The sequence below is a fragment of the Myotis nattereri genome (genome assembly GCF_964212035.1).
Source record: "Myotis nattereri genome assembly, chromosome: X".
NCBI lineage: Eukaryota > Metazoa > Chordata > Mammalia > Chiroptera > Vespertilionidae > Myotis > Myotis nattereri.
In genome coordinates this window covers 9076833-9098823 of record NC_138078.1, presented here as the reverse complement: position 1 = coordinate 9098823, position 21991 = coordinate 9076833, and the positions used below count along the sequence as shown (strand labels likewise).

The following is a 21991-nucleotide window of genomic DNA, read 5'->3' as shown; positions in this document are numbered from 1 at the left end:
AAAAACATGAAATTGATGTCACAGGTACACATCTATGTTTGTAAATGCACTAGAAAATGTCTGAGGAATACATTCCCTGGGGAGGATGCTGGGCTTGGTAGGGATAACATTAGGGACAGTCCTGTAATGTTTGATTTTACACACAAGAAAGAATTTATCTATCTCTCAAATGAGTTTTATAAGCATTTTTAAGTTAAAGGTTATACTAACATTTCCCACTACACCCTCCAGAGATTCAAGTCCTGTTCCTCCCCACAGGCCCTTGTCAAAGGACTCAGCCAGCCAGGGACAGCTGTAAATCTGGAGGGTGGATATAAAAGAGCATGCACCCTGCCCAATAGCTGGATTGGCTGCACCCTCACCTTGGCAAGCCTTTGAAAATTTCTCCAGGCTTTTGGCATTTAGAGGCATAAATCACAGCACTGTTCTAGTATAGAAACTTTCACATAACTTATTGAGGGGGGAGGCATAAGTAGAGAAAGAAACAGGAAAAGGAAAAAGAAGCCAAGAACAGACTGTACACTGCAACCACACCTTCCAAAGACTGAGACTGGCATACATCTCAATGAGCATGATGGATACTGGCACAGACAAATACCTGGACTGTACTTTTACCTCTGAAAATTTTTAGCTAGCCCGACAGCCCATATATACTTCTCTATGCTCAAAATGAACTTTTAGACTTCAAATCTCATGACAAAATAACACTATATTGCAGCCAACACCTTTTATTTATTAAATACTGAGAAGCTCAAGGAAAACCTGATGCTCTGTCACTATGAATTCTGAGTGTTACATCTAATAATAGAACCCTACCACAAATAAGATCAGGCCTGAAAGCAAGGATAATTGTGAAGCTCAGGATATAGCACAGCAACATAGTGTGATCCAGTTGATCAAAAGTGGCATATAAAGACAAGTGTAGCTGAGAGGTTACTACTAGTACATGGGCATCATGGTTCTCACTGGGTGCACTATTTTGATAGGTTTATAGTCTACTTCGTGCTTTCCTAGTTTGTCAGAATTTTAGTAAGTAATTTCTAGCAAAATGAAATACACTAAAATTCTACATAACTTAGATCCTTATACTTTCCTATGAGAATTAATCAGCATGGAAACAAAATAAGTAAATGCAATGGTATTACCTGTTTTCCATACTGCTCTTTTCTCCATGTGATCAATTTAAACTGCTAATTAAAATGTTTTAGATAAAAAGTCTCAGTAAAGTGGGAATAGAGGGATCAGACCTTAACTTAACAAAGGCCACATATGACAAACCTATAGCCAACATCATACTCAATGGGCAAAAACTGAAACCATTTCCCCTAAGAACAGGAACAAGACAAGGATGTCTGCTTTCACCACTCTTATTAAACACTAGTGGCCCGGTACACGAAATTCGTGCACAGGGAAGGGTGTGTTCCTCAGCCTGGCCTGCACCCTCTCCAATTTGGGACCCCTCAAAGGATGTCCTACTGCCAGTTTACAGGGATCGGGCCTAAACCAGCAGTCGGACATCCCTCTCACAATCCGGGACTGCTGGCTCCTAACCGCTCACCTGCCTGCCTGCCTGATTGCCTCTAACCACTCTGCCTGCCGGCCTGCTCGCCCCCAACTGCCCCCCCCACTGCCGGCCTGCTTGCCCCAAAATGCTCCCCGCCGCCAGCCTGATCACCCCAAACTGCCCCCGCTGCTGGCCTGCTCACCCCTATCTTCCCTCCCCACTGGCCTGCTCATCCCCAACTGTCCCCTTGCTGGCCTGCTCACTCCAAACTGCCCCCCCCGGCTGTCCTGACCACCTCCAACTGACCCCCACTGATGGCCTGCATGCCCCCAACTGGCCCCCCTGCTGGTCTGCTTACCCCCAACGGCCCTGCCCCCCACCAGCCTGATCACCCACAACTGCCCTCCCCTCTTGGCCTCTAACCACCTCTACCTCAGCCCCACCACCATGGCTTTGTCCAGAAGAACATCTGGAAGGTCTCCCAGTCTAATTAGCATATTACTCTTTTGTTAGTATAGATATATTTGTCTGTAAATATGATTATGATTGCAGATATGAGTAGGACCAGGTAAAATTTTATAGAATGGGCCTTTTATTACAGATGGTTTGCCATGTATGCATTTTTTCTAAAGAAGTAAAAATTCACTTTAAAAAATGTTTCAGGAAGACTTTGAGAAATTTACAGTATCAGCTTTTCTTCCAAGAAAGTTGTCACTTTTATGCCAGAGTGAGAATTATTTGTATGCTTTGTATGTCAGCATTGGGCCACTGTGACTGGGGGGCACTTAGCTTGACTTGAGAGTAATTATCTTGCTCACTGGCTGGGAGGGAGGGTGTGTGGCAGAGGAGATAAATACTCGGTTCTGGATTATTCATAGATTGCTGACTTTCTGGATTGATTGTGCAAGCCCCTCCTTTTATTGATGTCCACCTTCTATTGACAGACATCTACCCAGGGAGAGAAATGAGATGAAACTCTCTTTCTTTTCATTGTAAAAAGCATTTGAATTCCTAAGGTGTAATAAGGCCACCCAGCCATCCACAGTCAAGGTACACATTTCATGGAGGATGTTCCCACTCTTGAATAAATTAAAACAATTTTTTTCTTTTAATTTAAACTTTCTTCTATAACTGTTTTCTTGCTACTTAAAAGCTAGTTTTTTTTAAACTACTTCCAAAGCTTTTCAAGCTGTATATGTCCTTGGAATGAATCTATAAATAAGAATTGAGCCCAGCCGGTGTGACTCAGTGGTTTAGCATCGACCTATGAACCAGGAAGTCACAGTTTGATTCCAGGTCAGGCCACATGCCCGGGTTGTGGGCTTGATCCCCAGTACGGGGCGTGTAGGAGGCAGCCAATCAATGACTCTTTCTCATCATTGATGTTTCTATCTCTCTCCCTCTCCCTTCCTCTCTGAATCAGTAAGAATATATTTCATTTTTTTATTTTTTTAATATATTTTATTGATTTTTTACAGAGAGGAAGGGAGAGAGACAGAGAGTTAGAAACATCGATGAGACAGGAACATCGATCAGCTGCCTCCTGCACACCACCTACTGGGGATGTGCCCGCAACCAAGGTACATGCCCTTGATCGGAATCGAACCTGGGACCCTTGAGTCCGCAGGCTGACGCTCTATCCACTGAGCCAAACTGGTTACGGCAGTAAGAATATATTAGAGAGAGAGAGAGAGAGAGAGAGAGAGAGAGAGAGAGAGTGAGTATATACGTTTGTAAATAAGAAAACATGTATTTGATGCTCTTAGAAAGTCTTATTTTCTTTCATTAAAACTTGTGCAGTATAGGGAACTCCATAGATTCTCTTAATTTGAAGAAAGTTAGAAGGAAAGGTACTAATTCAGAGTTCCTTGGGAAAATGTGTCACTTATATATTTTTTATGTTTATTTTTTTTAAATCAAAAACTGAAATATTTTCTATTCAGAAATATATTTGGATCTAAATATCTTCTATAATTTTAACCCTAAAATATCAATTTAAATATTTTAAAAGTGGTTGGGATGTTTGTTTTTTTAAAATAAGTTAGGTTACTGGAGTTCTACATGTTACTGGATCACCTGGGGTGATTTTCTGATTGGAAAATTAAGAATTATAGTCAGAGGGGAGGACATGAGAATTTTTGAAGAACATATTCAATTTACTTTAGAAGCCGAACCTCTCTTATCATGTGACTTGTTTTGTATGTTTGTTAAACTATATTATCACATAAGCATTGCTGCTATTGGGACAAACAGTGACAGTTGATTCGGGTCATTTGAATGTCCACTGTCTGTTTTCATTTGTATATTCGTTTTGACTCTGTCATACGCTCAAACTTCAGTGGAAGTCATGAGAACCTATTATTTTTGCCTGCTCCCTCCTTTACGTTGGAAATATTCTTTTCTACTCAGAGGAACCTTAACTTTGATGTAGGGGATTGCTTCTGTTGCCAACTCTTTTCTTCCTTGCCAAGTAAGAGAGTTGTTGTGAACTCTTCAGTGATGCCTTCCCCAGGATATTTGCAGATGTGGTTGGGAAAAGTCATTTCATCCCCAACCTTTGCATGTCAGGTGCTGGGATGCCCAGGTGCCGCCTTGCCTGCAGCCAGGCTCTCTGATCGCGATTCCAATCCCGATTGCAGATCACGGGGCCGCAGGCATGGCGGCACCCGGTGCCTGGGGTGCCGCCATGCCTTCGGCCCTGGCTCTCCCTTCACAATCACCGGCTGGGGGCAGGCAAAGGCAGCCCTAGTTCTCCGATCCAGGGCTGGGGGGCAGGGCAAAGGCAGCCCCCAGGGCCGCATTTGCCCTGCCACCCGGCTCTTGCCTGCCGCCTGGTTTTCTGATCACCATTCTTCCCTCCTTCCCCTTTCGCCTCCCATCACTGCGCCTATGTATGCAAATTAACTGCCATCTTTCTTGGCAGTTAATTTGCATATCACCCTGATTAGCCAATGGGAAGCGTAGCAAAGATACAGTCAATTAACCTTTTTGTCTTTTATTAGATAGGATAGTACTGGAAGTCCTAGCCACAGCAAACAGACAAGAAGAGATAAAAGGTATCCAAAATGGAAAGGAGGAAATAAAACTGTCATTATTCACAGATGACATGATAGTGTACATAAAGACTCCACTAAGAAATGATGAGATTTAATAAATGAATTTGGCAATGTAGCAGAATACAAAATTAACACCCAGAAATCAATGGCATTTTTATATACCAATAATGAACTCTCAGAAAGAGAAACTAAGAAAAACAATCCCATTTACCATTGCAACATGAACATTAAGATACTTAGGAATAAACTTAACCAAGGAGGTAAAATATCTGTACTCGAGCCCAGCCATCATGGCTCAGTGGTTGAGTGTTGACCTATGAACCAGAAGGTCATGGTTCAATTCCCAGTGAGGGCACATACCCGGGTTGTGGGCTTGATCCCCAGTGTGAGGCATGCAGGAGGCAGCCTATCAATGATTCTCTCTTATCATTTATGTTTCTATCTCTCTCTCCCTTTTCCTTCCTCTCTGAAAACAATAAAAATATATTTTTTAAAAAAGAAGCTGTCGCCAAAACCGGTTTGGCTCAGTGGACAGAGCGTCAGCCTGCGGACTGAAAGGTCCCGGGTTCGATTCCGGTCAAGGGCATGTACCTTGGTTGCGGGCACATCCCCAGTGGGAGATGTGCAGGAGGCGGCTGATCGATGTTTCTCTCTCATCGATGTTTCTAACTATCTCTCTCCCTTCCTCTCTGTAAAAAATCAATAAAATATATTTTTTTAAAAAAAGGAGCTGTCTTAATTCAGGTTCTCCCAAAAGCAGCCCCTAAGATGGGGACTTAGGAACAGGTATTTTATTTGGGTGTGGGGAAAGTGACACAGGGCAGGAGGGAAGAAAGTCAAGAAAAAAATATATTAATGGAGTACTACAGCATGCAATTGGGGGACAAATCACAGAACTGTCACGCTGGGGAGGCGGTCAAGGAAGTCAGAGGGCTTTATCCTCCTCAGACTCCCTTCCCTCATCAGTCTGCTCCAGGAATGAGTACCTATGGGCCAAACATGTTGCTATTTGGATTATATATTTACTAGAGATCCAGTGCACGAATCTGTGCATGGGTGGGGTCCCTAGGCCTGGCTGGCGATCGGGAAAGCTGTGGGGGAGAAACTGCAGCTGGCCGGGGGCAGGGACAAAGGGAGGTTGGCTGTGGTAGCACACTGACCTCCAGGGGCCAGCTCCTGCATTGAGTATCTACCTCCCGGTGGTCAGTGTGCATCATAGTGACTGGTTGACCTGTCGTTCTGGTCGTAATGGTCGCTTAGGCATAGATATAGATATAGATATAGATATAGATATAGATATAGGTATAGGTATAGGTATAGGTATAGGTATAGGTATAGGTATAGGTATAGGTATAGGTATAGGTATAGAGATAGAGATAGAGATAGAGATAGAGATAGAGATATAGATATAGAGATTATCTCACCCAAACCCTCCAATTCTCTGGATATTGGCCCTATTTTACAGATTAGGAAATCGAGGTGCAAAAAGATTAAACCAGTAGATTAAAATCATATAGTTAATAAGCAGCAGAGCAAGTCTCTGAGTCCAGTTTTGTCTCTTCCTCTCTAGGATGCAATGTCATAAAAGCCACAGCACATCCATTCTCCAAACAGCTGGCACTCCTTGTGGAGTTACACAGCCTGTGAGATGCTTGTGTTTCTAGCCTCTCTCCTTGCAAAGAAAACATATTGAGACAGCTGCCCAGATTGTTTTAATCTTCTTGCATCCACAGAAAAATCTTCTAGGTCATAATCCACCAGTCATGTAAAATTTTTATAGCATCATCATCCATGGCTACTCCCACCCCAGATACTAGTTACTATGAAATTATGCCAGAATTTGGATCAAAGTATGGGGGGAAATTCAAGGCAAATTTTTATCTGATGAACTCATGGCAGAGAATCAAATTTCAGAGAGAGCTCCAGATTCTAGTATATTAAAAAACATTCTATAACTTTACTGTGAAGAGAGTACTTTATTAGAACAAATAAAGCATGCTGAGCTCTGCCGGGACACAGAGGTCATGCTAATGTGTGAGCCAAGGAGTCTTTTCTTGCTTTAGTAGAAAAGATAATAATCTGAAAATCATTAGCATATGATGTTGGCTTGATTTAAAATGCACATAGGTATAAAAAGGTCCAGGAAATCAGTGTATTTATAGCTTGCCTACATTAGTCAGTGGAAAGGCCCTTGCTGCTCCGAAAGTAACACTTGGGATGGCGCTGTCTCCTAGTACCTTCAGCAAAGCAAAGGCATGATTCTCATCTTCTGTTCCATAGGTTCCCTAATCTTCCACTTCACAGGGAGCCAGGGGAACAGTCAGGCCCCTCTGACACCACCCACACTCCAGCCCAGCTCTACAGCAGCTAGATCAAGAAAGTCACAGCCCCAGAAGTACAAGAGCATCCCACCTGAAGGAGCCCTTACCCTAGACCCCACCACCTACCACCTAACCATCAGTCAGACTTAGAAAGCAGAGTCCCCTCAGCATTAAACCCAACAGGACACAGGATCTTCGCCACAGGGATAAAATGCAAAGCATTCTGGCCAGGCACTGCTCACCCAGATCTTTCACAGAAGAACTGAGGAAATGACAGATAACAATCATGTATACAAATGACCAGGATGCAGATAACAAGACCCCAGCCACACACTCAGTGGGCTGTCTGAATGAAACATTTTTATCCTCTTGGTACAGAACTTCATAATTCTTGGTCCAGAGCAAGTGTGGGCAAGGCTCCAGACACATGTGATATCTATCTGCCTAGAACTGCTTTCCCTCCCAAGAATCTCATAGTAAGTGTAGACTTTCCTGGGATGGGAAACAGCCAGGTCTGCTCATTTTCTGGGCTCACAAAGGCCTCTGTGGCAGACACCCATCCACTGACTCTAACAGGAAAGGGAAGGGCTGGGGTGCAGAGGGGAACTTCACCTGGCACACTGGGCTGGAAGACTTTATTCAGATCCAAGGAGGAGGCTCTGGAATGGGTTTTCTGTGGCCGCGGTGGCGGGGTGGGAGGGTCCTCGCCCCTTTTCATGGCCTCTTCTATGGAGGTGCTAGAGTAAGATCTGCAGCAAAATAAGGGAAAGTCAGAAAGGAGGCAGCAAAGCTTTACTCTCTGAAGTTGGGTTGAAATGGAAAATACCCACAAAAGTCAAAGTGACTACAAAGGACTGAAAAGCTCCCAAAGCAAACATGAATTCTACTGTCCCCTGGATGCCCTATCTGCCACAATGCCCAAACCCCAATCGTGAATCAAAATCGTTTTAAATCTTTGCTCCTATTATATCTTAAACCTAAATTTACTGAAAAGAAAACTTTCTATAAATTAAAGTCTGTTTCTACTGGAATTATTAATAAGAATAGCATGAAAACCCTTCTGCTTGTACTTCCCTATTTTAGAAGAAGGGCTTCATGCTATTAACTGAGTGCAGAACTTTTCTTCTGTTTACATGCAAAGGTGATGACAGGCACATACTAAATTGGTGCAGACAAGCTGAGAGTAAGACTCAAATGTTCAAGGGAAAATGCCACAAATGAAATTCAGGAAAGGAAAATACACACCAATCAGGCTGAGGGGTCTAGTTTGTCTTACCATGAGAAATACGGGTTTGGGGAAACTTTCAAAACAAAAGCCTCCGCTTCACTTCCTCCCTCAGTTTGTGACAAGGCAGTAACTACCTAGACAACTTCTGAGATCATGTCAATAATGACATTTAAAGAAAAATGAGCTAAATAATTTGCCAAAGGTCACACAGCTAGAAAGTTGCATAGGTTCAATTTAAACTCTAGTCCCTATCTGTTTCCAAATTCCATTTCAAAAATGTTTTGATACTGCCCATGAGCCAGGGAAGAAATCTTTTAGTGATAGCAGCTAGACTATTAAAGACTACTTACTTTCTAAATTAATTCCACTCAATACATTATTCTAATGCTTAGGAATAGGCTTGTGGATGAGTTCCCAATATGATTTTCTAAGAAGTGAATGGGTATGTACGTCTGTTCTATTCAGCTTCTCAGCCGACGTTGTGTCAAAAAAAGAAAATAACCTTTGAGTCAAAGATATGTCCTAGGGACAAATTAACCTTAGAAAACTGTTCTTGCTATTTAGCTATTAAAGTGGCACTTATGAAATTAGAATCTATCCATTTTTATTAGGTAACTTCAGTTCTTGGTAAAGTTGGTTTTCACATAGCAAGTTTTTGTTTTCCTGAATGAGTTCCTCAAGGTTTCTGTTTTGTTTGCCATACAAAGTTTTGATCTTTAATAAAGCCACCATAATGGCATGTGACGTGCTCTGGGGTGGTCCCTATCACACAACTGGCAAGACAGGCAAGTCAAAGGCATGCAGAAAGTATCAGGAAGAATGCTCTAATACTTTCAACCAGAAAAAAATGGAATTTATCTGAAAGGATGACAAAGTTTTCAAATGGGAACTCTTGATTTAAAAAGGAAATTAGAGCCCTGGCTGGTTTGGCTCAGTGGATAGAGTGTCAGCCTGTTGATTAAAGGGTCCCAGATTCGATTCTGGTCAAGGGCACGTTCCCGGGTTGTGGGCTCAATCCCCGGTAGGAGGCATGCAGGAGGCAGCCGATCAATGATTCTCTCTTATCATTGATGTTTCTATCTCTCCCTCTCCCTTCCTCTCTGAAATCAATAAAAATATTTTTAATTTTTTTTTAATTTTTTTTATTGATTTTTTACAGAGAGGAAGGGAGAGAGATAGAGAGATAGAAACATCGATGAGAGAGAAACATCGATCAGCTGCCTCCTGCACATCTCCTACTGGGGATGTGCCCGCAACCCAGGTACATGCCCTTGACCGGAATCAAACCTGGGACCTTTCAGTCCGCAGGCCGACACTCTATCCACTGAGCCAAACCGGTTTCGGCAAAATCAATAAAAATATTTTTTAAAATAAAAAAGAAATTAGAGACCCTAGCTGGAAATTAAAAGAACTTCTAATGCCAAATATAGCTTTAGTGACATTATTCACTAAATAAAGAAAAAATGTGGGGGGGTAGGAGAGCAACCGAAGGACTTATATGCATGCATATGAGAATAATTAATGGACACAAGACACTGGAGGGTAGGGGAAGCCGTGGGGATGTCAAGGGGGGAAAAAGGAGACATGTGTAATACTCTTTGTAATACTTTACGAAATAAAAAAAAATGTGTGTGGCGTACGCCCGCGCGCACACACACACACACACACACACACAGTTAAACATACTACTCCTTACCACATATCTCATGCCACTTTATTTCCATATATAACCTGTATATTTATATTTTGTTATTGAAAGTTAACTGAATATCAAATAAGTGATACTGTAAAACTGTGATTGAAACCAATTAAAATATAAATGTGCAGGGAATCAAAAATGATTAATACAGTAGTATTCGAGTGGTGATTTTTCCCTCTTTCCCTTATATTTCTACAAAGCTTTATTATTCAAAAAAGGAGGATAAAAATGATTTTATTCTTTTGGTCTCAGTAAAGACCCAAATAGGAGTAGTGAAATAAAAACATCCAAATTCGACCAGCAGACTAATCCCCAAAAGAATAATATATTAAAATTTAGCCAGTGAGATTAATAATCAAATATGTAACTATGAGATTTTGTAATTTCACTCACTTTGGGAGAGAGAGGAAGTCAGAAGTGAAAACTTTGAGGTTCAATTTACAGTTAACATAGAACACATAAGCAGATTTCTGCAGTTGAAAGGTTTTTCCAACTATAAAGGCAGATAAATGTTACTAGTCCTACATCCTAAAGCCTACAGACTAATATGCAAAAGATCCATTCATCTTGTCCACCAGTGTGGCTCAGAGGTTGAGCATTGACCTATGAACCAGGTTACAGTTCAATTCCTGGTCAGGGCACACACCCGGGTTGCAGACTCCATCTCCAATAAGGGTCTGCAGGGGCAGCCAATCAATGAGTCTCTCTCATCGTTGATGTTTCTATCTCTCTCTCCCTCTCCCTTCTCCTCGGAAATCAATAAAAATACTTTTTTAAAAAAGGATGATATATATATTTGCTCCTTCTATATACAAGGAAACAAAACTCCAATTTGGAAAATCCAGACATAAAAGACACTAAGGGGTACGGTAAATACGAAAACAAGACTTCCTTAAACATCAATATTTCAAAATATGATCAGATTTAAGTTCACTTTTTTAGGAATGTGTCTAGTATCCAAATGAGAAAAAAAAGTCACTAAGAGCCAAAGGAAACCTTGGAAAAGACACATGTAGTATCCTATCTCACACTGCAGTCTACTGGTGAAGAGTGCTCCCAATACCATCTTCTCTCTTTGATGTCCTATTGGTTCTTTTAGTCTTTCTGTTTTGTCCTTGCTCCTCCTTTCTGATGCCTCATGTCAGCCACAGCTCTGCCTCCCTGGCTCTCCCTCCCTCTTTTGCTAGTCTCTAGTGATTGAAAAACAGTGAAGCTGAGAAGAGGCTCTAATACAGGATGAAACAGACCATAAGTACTGCTTACCTGAAGGTTTACACCTCATTGGAGTCACCGTAAGCATTTCCTTTCCCTATTCTAGATTAGACCCCAGACTTCTTACTTTTTGGTGTTCACCTTATCATGACTGTAAATTTCAGTGTTAGTTACCTTTAAATTTTATTTTCTTCTTTACAAGGCTACTTCCCCCTACTCGTTATCATCCTGCAACAACTGGGGCATATCACACAGGCCACTTCATATCAAGTGACCAGAGCATAGCAGCTACTGTCTTCCAGCACAACAAACACAGAAACTAAGAGTCTCCCAGTAGCACTGCATGCTCCAGTCAGGCCCCTCATGACAGTGAACTCACCCATAGTCTAACTTTCGAATCAAAAGGAAAAGGAGATTGTGGGTTGGGCTTTGGGTTGGGGGTTTGTATTTCTAATTTGAAACAGGCACAAAGGGCATTAAAGTAGAAATTAAACAAACACTACCTGGATCTTGGTCTTGCTTTGAGACTGTTGGAATCCTTAGGAGTTGCTGAAACAAAGATTGATTATTGTTTGCTTGGGTTTCATTTCTGCAGTTAACAGGTTTATATACAACACCTGGGCTAGTACAGAGCACATCAACAGGTTAATGTGAAGTACAGGTGTCCACGTGGAGAACTTGACGTCTTCCACAGTTCCATGATTTCAGAAATTTATTTCTAAAGTTAAAGGCACAATTGAAAGGAAAGAAAAAACAACATATTTTCCTTTCCTCAGAACACTAAGAAGCCATTCTCTAATCAAAGTTGATTAACAAAGAAATTCCAGTCTAAAAAGACAACCTTCTCAAGGGGTTATCTATGTACATAATGAAGGGTTCAGACTTAAGAATTTCTTGGTCTATCATGACAGCCTAGTAATACATTTTGAATCAGTCTCCCCTGCAGGCTAGGAAGAAATCTATTGGACTATATATGTTAAGGTTTTCTTAAAATACACTACCAGAGCAGCATGACCAGAAGAAATCAAAGTTCCAACAAGTAAGTTGCACTGCGCCAAGCTGCTTTTCCTAAAAGAAAATATTCTTGTGTCCTATTTCTCTATGACCAAATTGTACAGAGAATATTATGGCATGATATCATTAAAATGTTTTGTCTACCATACAACCCTTCCTTATCAAATTTCAATCATAAACTAACTTGCTCACTACTGACACCCATAAAGCCTACTTCCCCATCCCAACTTGTTGAGAGTAATCAGAAACATTTACAAAAACATTAATATCCTTTTGATGTTTTCAATCTTCTATGAATGTCAACTTTAGAAAACACTAAAGTTGACATTTTGCCAGCACTGCAAATGTTTCATCATAAAATGGCATAAAAATTCACAGAAAAAGCGCTGCTAACTAGGAACAAGGAAATATAGTTTATATATTGTTTGCACAAATCCTTCCAGAAAGAAAATGTCTCACTGCATCATCTCCTCCTCTTTCACATTGCTCAAAGATAAAACCCTCCTTGTGTATGAAGCAGCCTGAATTTACAAGGACCATTAAAATCCTTGGGTTAGATAAGCAGAGCGGGAAGGGGAGCTAAAGTGCTAACAAGACACAAAGCAAACTGGCATTATGCATCCCCATTCCATGGGGTCAGCTGCAGAAGAGGTACATTTCTCCCAACCTACACATTTTGGCTTGTTGTAGTGAGAATACAGGCATCTTTCAACTCAAACCACTGAAACACTGCCAGAGCCCCGGAAAGCCTGGGCAGTCGAAGAGTCTGAGCCCTGTCTTACCCATTATCAACAAAAACTAATTCCCCCCAGGCATCAAAGGAAAACAGCCTAAGGAAAGCCTCTGAGACCTCCAGCCAAGCTGGCTGCCTTGGGGTGGGTGGAAAGTGTGAGCAGACTCACCACAGAGCTGGGGGCCACCCTCTAGCAGGCTGCCCACAGCAGGCTCCGGTTCTGTGGCCCTCTTCTCCCTCAGGCCCCACTGCTTTCCACAAATATGTAGGTAAAAGTCTCAGCCATGTGAAAATACTGTTCACCAAACCAGACGATGGTGACCGTTAATTCTTTTGTCAATTGACACTATCTTTGTCTTTTTGCTGGGGTAGGGATGGGTGTGGAAACGGGGTAAACCCTGCTGGTGAGAGATAGACAGATGGGGTGAGGGGCACAAATGAGCACTAGAGACCAGTTCAGATGTCATGAGGCCTGGGTGCTCCTCCTGGCCATGGCACTCACTAGTTGTTAGCTCTCTGAGCCTCAGTTCCCTCGCTTACAGGATGAGGAAAATAAAAATGTAGCCATTCCTCACGGGAAGAGACAAGGCATCAAAGGTACTTTAACAACTATATGTATTTTAGAATTGCAAAATATTACTGTTGTACAGTTTTCCAAATTTTTTAAGTTTAGAAATCTCATTTTTAAATATAGTTCCTTCTAGGACAGTAAAGGAAAGGCAAGTGGGAGTAGGTAATGGAAACAGAGAACTGATCTATCCCATAGGACCATGGGGTAATAGTTGGCCATCGGGGAAGCTGCTAGAATCACTAACAGCATTCAGAAAACTACACCAGTTTGAGGATGAACAGGCTTAATCCACTCAGCATTACCTAGAGACATCAAGAAAAAGACCACCATTGTACAGTGTGCTCTGTTGAATTAGCTGAAATATAATGTTAGCTAAGAAATCTATTAGACTCCACTGATATATAGGCTTTCCACAATTAAAAGGGTTAGGTTATATGAAAAAAAATATGTACAAGGGACACTCCCATTCCCTGATAATAAAGTCGCACCCCATCTGTAATCCACCACATTGTCATCTTCATCACCATTACTATTACTAGTGTCCTGGTACACAGATTCATGCACATTGAAAGGAAATTAATTAGAAGAGATATTTTAATATCACTATTCACTCTTTCTCTATAATAGAAGTGTCACCCAAATTCACAATCGACAGTGACAGATAAAAACATAAGCATGCAATTGGTGCCAGCAAGAGCTTTATATGTATTGGACATGTGCAAGCCAACTTAGCCTTTCATATATATAGAATAAACTTGCTTAATTAGACCCGCTTTCTGATTTAGCTAAACTTTTTCCAGCCCAGTGAAGCACCCCAACTTCTCTTTCAAGTAATTGTCAGCAAAACAGCAGTACATATCAACATGAAGCAGGTTATTATTAAAAATCACCCAGGGAGTACAAAGGGTAAGATATTTAACTACAGCAGTGTTTGACTATATGCTGCGCAGTGAGAAAACTTGAAGTCATTTCAAGGTCCACCATTTCTTACTTCATTTCAGTCAGGTCAAGTTTCTAAACTTTCTAAATCTCCATTTTCCAGCTAATGAAAAGAAAATAGGATTCCATCGAGTCTCCTATCTACCTACTCCAGGACTTTTGTGAGAATCAAATGAGATGAGGCACATGAAAACGCTTCACAAACATTTGGTTAAAGTGTAAAATGCACCTGGCTATAAAACAAGTCGTGTTTCTGGGCTGAAGAAACTCCAAGGAGAAGTTGCTAAGGAGAGGAAGCTGGGCGTTGCTATGTGACATCATTACCCAGTGCCCACAGCCACGGGCTCGGCTGTGGGCTGCATTTTGCACCATGGGGTCTTGACAGCATTGGCTGTGATTTGGTGGGGTGTTGTTCTGGGGCGGGGCCTGTGTCTCACTTGGGGAAGCCAAGTGTTGGTTTGTCAGTGCCAGGTCCGTGGTGCCGTTTATTTTTAAATGGCCAGTGCATGTCATGGCAGCTCCTGCATTGAGCTTCTGCCCCCTGGTGGTCAGTGCACATCATAGCTACCGGTCGGACAGACACTTAGCCTTTTATACATATAGATTATTATCACCACCCACTGTGGAAGAGCAGGGCCTAAAGATGCTTTTCCTCCCACCTGCAAAAACATATCCCAGGCATGTCTTGGTAAGTCTCCACAGGTTTTTCTCCACAGGAGTTCACTATTCCACTTAAGTCTTCCATCAGTCTCTGAGCCCCTGAAAGTCAAGCTCAGCATTTGGAGCATGTGAATATCTGTAAAAATGGTGATGGCATGTTGTGTTGAAACCCAGGCAGACGCCAACGAGTGGGTCATTGCTTCTCATTTAGTTAGGAAAGGGAAGAAGAATGACAACTTCCTAGAATACTCCAGACATGTCATATTTCCAGGAAAGAGGTATGGGATAAGAATGCAAACCTGAACTGTAATTCTCAAAAAAAAAAAGGCAACAACTCGACTGAGGTGAACTGTCCACGTGGCACAGACAGCCAGAATTAGAAACCACCACCTTGAAACTCCAATGTCTCCTGCTGGGAATCCAATTCCCTCATATAGATTCCAGAAGGGGGAAGCAGTGGGAAAACTAATCAGGAATCACGTGGCATGCTCCCAGGCAGAATGTGAAACAACTTTGGATGTACTTCACACAATGTGGCACTCCCTGAGAGGTTTTATCTAGTGACACCACATCCTATTCAATGAAGGAATGTTAACAATGATATCTAAAGCTCACCCCAGAGAACACATGATGCTCATGGGGAAAAAAACAGAAAGAGTTATTAGCCTCAAAGGCTGTTGGAGAAGCGGCAATTTAACTCGCTACATTAAATAGTTTTTACTAATTTCATAATATGAAGTTTACAAAAATTGGGATGTATCCACTTTAGCTCCACAAATTAGGGTTACAAAGAACCTGCCTCAGGCATTTCTCCTACACAAATAGAGCATTTCCCTCATGATAAAGGAATCCAAATCAATTTCAAAAGCCAAAACTAGGCTTGAGAATTCCTACCACTTTTGGAATCATGGCTCATCTTCATTTTCTATTACTTAACACGAGTGGCCCAGTGCACAAAATTCGTGTGAGGGAGCGTGTCCCTCAGCCCAGCCTGCACCCTCTCCAATCTGGGACTCCTCGGGGGATGTCGGATATCCCTCTCGCAATCCAGGACCTCTGGCTCGTAACCACTTACCTGCTTGCCTGCCTGATCGCCCCTAACCACTCTGTCTGCTGGCCTGATCACCCCTAACTGCCCCCACCCGGCCAGCCTGATCGCCCCCACTATCCCCCCCCCCACTGACCTGCTTGTCCCCAACTGCCACTCCCCCCCGCCAGCATGCTCGCCCCCAACTGCACCCCCTGCCGGCCTGCTTGTCCCTAACCATTTCTGCCTTGGCCCACCACCATGGCTTTGTCCGGAAGCACGTCCAGTCTCCCAGAAGGTCTCCCGGTCTAATTAGCATATTACCCTTTTATTAGTATTGATGGCCTTCTAGAGATAGCTGTTACCAAAATAGGTTACACATCAGAATCACCTTGGGGCTGCCTAAAAATACAGATCCTTAGGCCTCACATTTGAAATCAATCATAGTCATTCATATGCTCTCTCATGCATTTCTCTCTCTCTCTCTCTCTCTCTCTCTCTCTCTCTCTCTCTCTTCCCTTTTTTCCTCCCCCCTTCCACATTCTCCCTCCCTCCCTCCTTTTCCTTCTTCCTCCCCCTCTCCCTCTATTCCTCTCTCTTAAATCTTCAATGAACTTGGTGTTGGGGAAATAATGCACTATAACATAAGCCTCAATGTTATATTGACCCCTTTGTTCCAACTTTAAACAAATAAGCCTGGGATGATAGCTAGCTAACCAAAACAAACATGATTTACTTATTAAATATTGAGAGATTAAAAAAGAAAGCAGCAATTTCTTCCATATCCTCATAATCAGAGCTCCAAATACTAACACCTTCCCTAGCTAGTTTGTTTGTAACTAGGTTCATCTTGGTTCAATGATGGGTCCATTGAGAGAGCTGAGGACACAGGCCCGGCAATCTCCATGGTCCACAGATACAGTTCCAACTCTCCAGGAACCTGGGCAAACACAACTCTTATTTTTCTCTTTGGAATCCACTCCATATGCAAGAACATTTGTTTGCCTTCCTGATGGTAAAGTGTAATAAAAATACTTGAGATTTTTACTTTCGAAATGGAAGATTTCAACTGCAGACCTCCAATTAATCTACTCCATCAACTCATTCTACACAGAAATTTCAATGGCTTGTTGAAATCCTCTCAACTCCAAGCTTTCTCAATTCTACACTTAGTAACAATGAGACTAAATTCAAACTGAGTGATCCTTTCAGTAAAACCTAAATTCAGAACTTAAGAAGAAATACCTGAAAAGGGGAAAGGGGTAAAAAAATTTCCTTGTAATAAAACACAAAACAAATATTTCAAGAGAATTATACATACTATCACACTTATACCAATGTTCTACTCACTAGAACTAATGGAGATTTTTTAATTAGAAATAATTACATACATATGTTAAAATGGTTTTCTCCTACCTGGATCCTCAGATGTGTCCTTTGGTAAGGCTTCATCCATAGTACTTTTCAGAGCTAGTGACGTTTTGTTTTTAAAGAACAGAGAAAGAAAGAAGGGGGGCGGGGAGAGAAAACTATAACACTTCATTTCTCTGGAAAATTACATTAAAACAAAGAATCCCTAGTCATCACTTATGAAAATGGTGTTACAAACTTCTATAACTGCTATAGCACTTAGTAAAACAATAAAGAACTCTTAAAGTATGAAAGTAAGTTCTCCCAAGAGAACAAAGCAGTATTTTCAACTTTCAAGAGACAGCGCCTCTAGTGGCTATGAGGAGTATTACCAGGAGATATTAGACATTTCCCCTTCCATTCCTGACATCCAGACCAATGATATCAGAATCTCTCTTGAAGTGAAACCCAGGCTTCAGTTTTTTTAGAGCTCAGTTGATTATTCCAATATGAACTCGAGGATAAGACCCCCTAATTAATAAAGAGACTGGTCAGAGTACATCCTGCCATCTATTGTCTACAATGTCCAGTTCTGTCTGCCTCTCCCAAGCATGTAACTATTGTTTCCTAAGGGAAAATATTTTTCATATTTAACTCCCATACCAAGTTTCATCAATGGCAGGTCTCAACAATAAAACCTGAGATTGCTTCAATGATTTTTAGAAGGAGCACTGGCCTGAGAGAAAATCTTGGTTGTTATCCCCTCTCTTTTTCTTTTATTTAAATAGTTTATTGACTTTTAGAGAGAGAAAGAGAGGGAAACATTAATGGGCTGCCTGGTGCATGACCCCTACTGGAGATCAAGTCCACAACCCGGGCATGTGCCCAGACCAGGTCTAACCAGCAACCTTTCAGTGTATAGGATGCTGCCCAACCAACCGAGCCAAACCGGCCAGGGCCTTTCTCTCTTTTTCTTACTAAGCAAATGATTCATACTGAGTCTGAACTTCAGTTTACTCATTTCTAAATTTTAGGCGATGAACATACCACCCTCCATTTGGTTTTGTGAGTTCTGGGTAGATAGTGTATGAGAAAAGATGTAGTAGATTATAAAGCATTATACAGAAGTATGGAGTTGAGGGGGGATTCCTCCTGTTCTTCTCAATATTCCCAGGCCAACTTATCTCTGTACTTGGTAATAGCTATAACATGGATCACTGTGTTGTACTGCTTCTCATCCACCCACAAAGGTAGACAAATCTTTATCATAGCCCCACAGTCACAGGTAAAGCCCAGGGACAGAAACTCTCTCCGGAAGATAATTTCCTCATGGACTAGAGCTTTGTACAAATGTGCATTTGTATTGATGCTCTGGGATCACATCTGCCAAAATAAGATGCTAAGCTCTCAATTATTTCAGCTTCCAGTCATTTCCTAATTAGTATGACCAGATTCCAATGTAAGGAGTCAGGATAGCCTGAGGGTCAGCAGTGAGTAAGGAGCCAATGAGCTATGGAGGGCTTTGGACACTCAAGCTCTTGTTACCACTTTATGAACTATAGTTTTGGGACAACAATTTAAACTACTTAATCCATCCAAATGTGTTCATGTACTGATAACTGCCCTCATGTGCTCTAGAAGCCAACCATTCCAAGAGAAGTGGATAAACAAAATATAGGCAGAATGTCCCTAATGGAAAAAAACTCATTCTTTTCATACCTTGTTTGTCATCACCAGTCATATCTTCAGTAGAAACGGGAAAGTCAGCCACGTCTTTAATAGATAACTTCTTGGAAAAGGAAAGAAAATTAATTATACAGATTGAATAGAACTTAAATGATGTGCACATATGATGAAAATGTTTTAAAAGCAATATATCTTGCCAATATTTCTGTCTTCAGTGAACCCTAACATTTAATATTATTTTATAGGTTCCTAGTGAGGGATAGTTAATTGCATTGAAATAGATATATGCAGAGAGGAATAAATAACCATTCAGATTAAGGCATATGTATAGACCACATATTAAATCTGAATCCCATGTAGGATTCAGCCAGAGACTCTTGTAGCATTTGTTCATTCAGTGAAGAACAAACCCGTGCCCTAGCCAGTTTGGCTCAGAGGATAGAGCGTCAGCCTGTGGACTAAAGTGTCCCAGGTTCGATTCTGGCCAAGGGCACATGCCCAGGTTGCAGGCTCAATCCCCCCCAGTAGGCGGCGTACAGGAGGCAGCCAGTCAATGATTCTCTCGCCGTTGATGTTTCTCTCTATCTCTCTCCCTTCCTCTCTGAAATCAATAAAAAAATTTTAAAAAAAAAGAACAAACCTGTAATTTATGTGCTTTTTCATAAGCAAAGAGAGATTCTGACAAGTGGCCCCATAAGGTGGGTATATGCCAGGATCTGTTAAGCAGAGGGTATTCTACCCTGATTCAAATAGCCTCCTTATCCTGGAATAAGAGCATTTTAATGATGAGCAGAACAAAATGTTCTCCTAACTGACTTATGAGAAAAGTCTTCACTTATACTAATAAGATGAATACCCAAATTGATCAAATATTGATTAGTTTAAAATTATGTTAAAATCTACTTACTATAAATTTATTTCTTATAAAGTCTCAATTAACATGCACTCTAAGACTTCTGATAGATTAAAGAATAATATATTCATATTTGCTATATATAATCAAATCCTAGAACGATATCTACAAATTGAAAGGTGACTGGGTACATAAAGGAAAGAGATGGGAGAAGGACTTGTCACTATATGCCTTTTGGTATTCTTTTTCATTTTAAACATATTCAAAAAATCAAATAAAGAAATAAATTTTAAAACTTTTTAAAGGAAGTAGGGTAAATTCCTGGAGCTACCTGGAGCTCCAAAATGTTAATTGGTTTATCTCTCAGAATCTGAACAACCCCCGAAAGATAAACAGTACTTCTGTTTTTAAACTGTTCCAAAGAATGGAGTTATAGTACTGCTTGATAGTAATCTGATCTACTAGTAGGATTTAATTCTCAGGCAGGTCATTCTTGGCATTATGATGAAGTATCCAGATGTAATTGCCTATTCAAATTCTACTATCTCCAATGGAACAAAGAATGTATCTTAACATTGCCTTTCTTTCATTTTCTTCTCCCATCTAGATTAGAAACCAGATACTTAGTAGAAGATTATGACTCAGGGGTAGAAAATGTAGATTAGAAAGAAATCTAAAAAAGAGTTGAAATAAATTTTAAAAATCTAAATAAATTGAACAGAAAACTTAATATTATTAGGATGGCACTACTCCCCAAACTCATCTACAGATTCAATGCAATCCTTTTCACTTTTTTGCAGAATTTGACCATATGATCCTAAATTTCATAAGGAAATGCAAGGAATCCAGAATAGTGAAAATATTCTTGAAAAAGAAGAACAAAGTTAAAGGACTCACACTTCCCAATTTTAAACCTTACCACAAAGTTACAGTAATCAAGACAATGTGATATATACTAGCATAATGACATATAGATGGGATAGAATTGAGAATCCATAAGTAAACCCTTACATTAGTTCAAGTGATTTTCAATAAAGTTGCAAAACAATTCAATGGGGGGAAATTGTTTTTTCAATAAATAATTCTGGAATAACTAATAATCCATATACACATATAAAAGAATGAAGTTAGACCTCTTCCTCACGGCATACACGAAAATTAACTCAAAATGGATCATAGACCAAAATGTAAGACCTAAAACTACAAAATTCTTAGAAGAAAACAAAGGAGTAAATCTTCATGATCTTCTATTAGGCAATGGTTTCTTAGATATGACACCAAAGCACAAGCAACAAAAGAAAAGATAGATAAATTGAACTTCATCAAAATAAACATTTGTGTTGCAAAAGATGCTATAAAGAAAGGGAAAAGAAAAACAAAAGAAAGAGCAAATACTTGCAAATTATATACCTAGTAAGGGACTTATATCCAGAATACATAAAGAACATGTATAACTCAGTAATAACCCAATTTATAAACAAAAGGTTTGAACAGACATTTCACCAAAGAAGATATACAAATGGCTAATAAGTACTCAAAAAGATGTTCAGCATCATTAGTCATTAGGAAATTCAAATCAAAATCAGTAGGATGGCTAAAATAAAACAGACAGTAGGGCAGGCCGGGGGAATGTCGGGGGGGGGGGCATATGTAATACTCTTTGTAATACTTTAAGCAGTAAAACAAAATTAAAAAAATAAAATAAAATAAAACAGACTATAACAAGTATTTACAAGGTCATGGGGAAATTGGAACTCTCATACATTGCTGGTGGAGGACTATAAAATGGTGCAGCTGCTTTGCAAAACAGTTTGATAGGTCATCAAAAAGTTAAACACAAGTTACAACATGATCCAACAATTCCACAACTTGGTATATATCCAAGATAATTGAAAACATGTTCACACAAAAACCTGTACATAGGCTGGCCATGTGGCTCAGTGATTGAGCATCGACCTATGAACCAGGAGGTCAAGGTTTGATTCCCAGTCAGAGCACATGCCCATGTTGCGGGCTCAATCTCCAGTAAGGGGTGTGCAGGAGGCAGCCTATTGGTGATTCTCACCGTTGATGCTTCTGTCTCTCCCTCTCCCTTTCCCTCTCTGAAATCAATAAAAACATATTAGAAAAAAAAACTT

General features: G+C 40.7%; 1 protein-coding gene across 6 annotated transcripts in view; it reads right to left on the bottom strand.

Annotated features, from left to right (window-relative positions):
* Positions 1–21991, bottom strand: part of REPS2 (RALBP1 associated Eps domain containing 2) — a 182901-nt gene that overhangs the window by 57138 nt on the left and 103772 nt on the right. For 2 of the 6 annotated variants that reach the window (XM_081081882.1, XM_081081883.1), the window contains exons 10-13: positions 19034–19103; positions 17381–17434; positions 11524–11569; positions 7494–7630 (exon numbers count right to left, since the gene is read on the bottom strand). In XM_081081882.1, the coding sequence (XP_080938008.1) occupies positions 7494–7630; positions 11524–11569; positions 17381–17434; positions 19034–19103 (307 nt within the window). The remainder of the gene's footprint in view (positions 1–7493; positions 7631–11523; positions 11570–17380; positions 17435–19033; positions 19104–21991) is intronic. The other 4 variants (XM_081081884.1, XM_081081885.1, XM_081081886.1 and 1 more) reach the window with 2 other exon arrangements.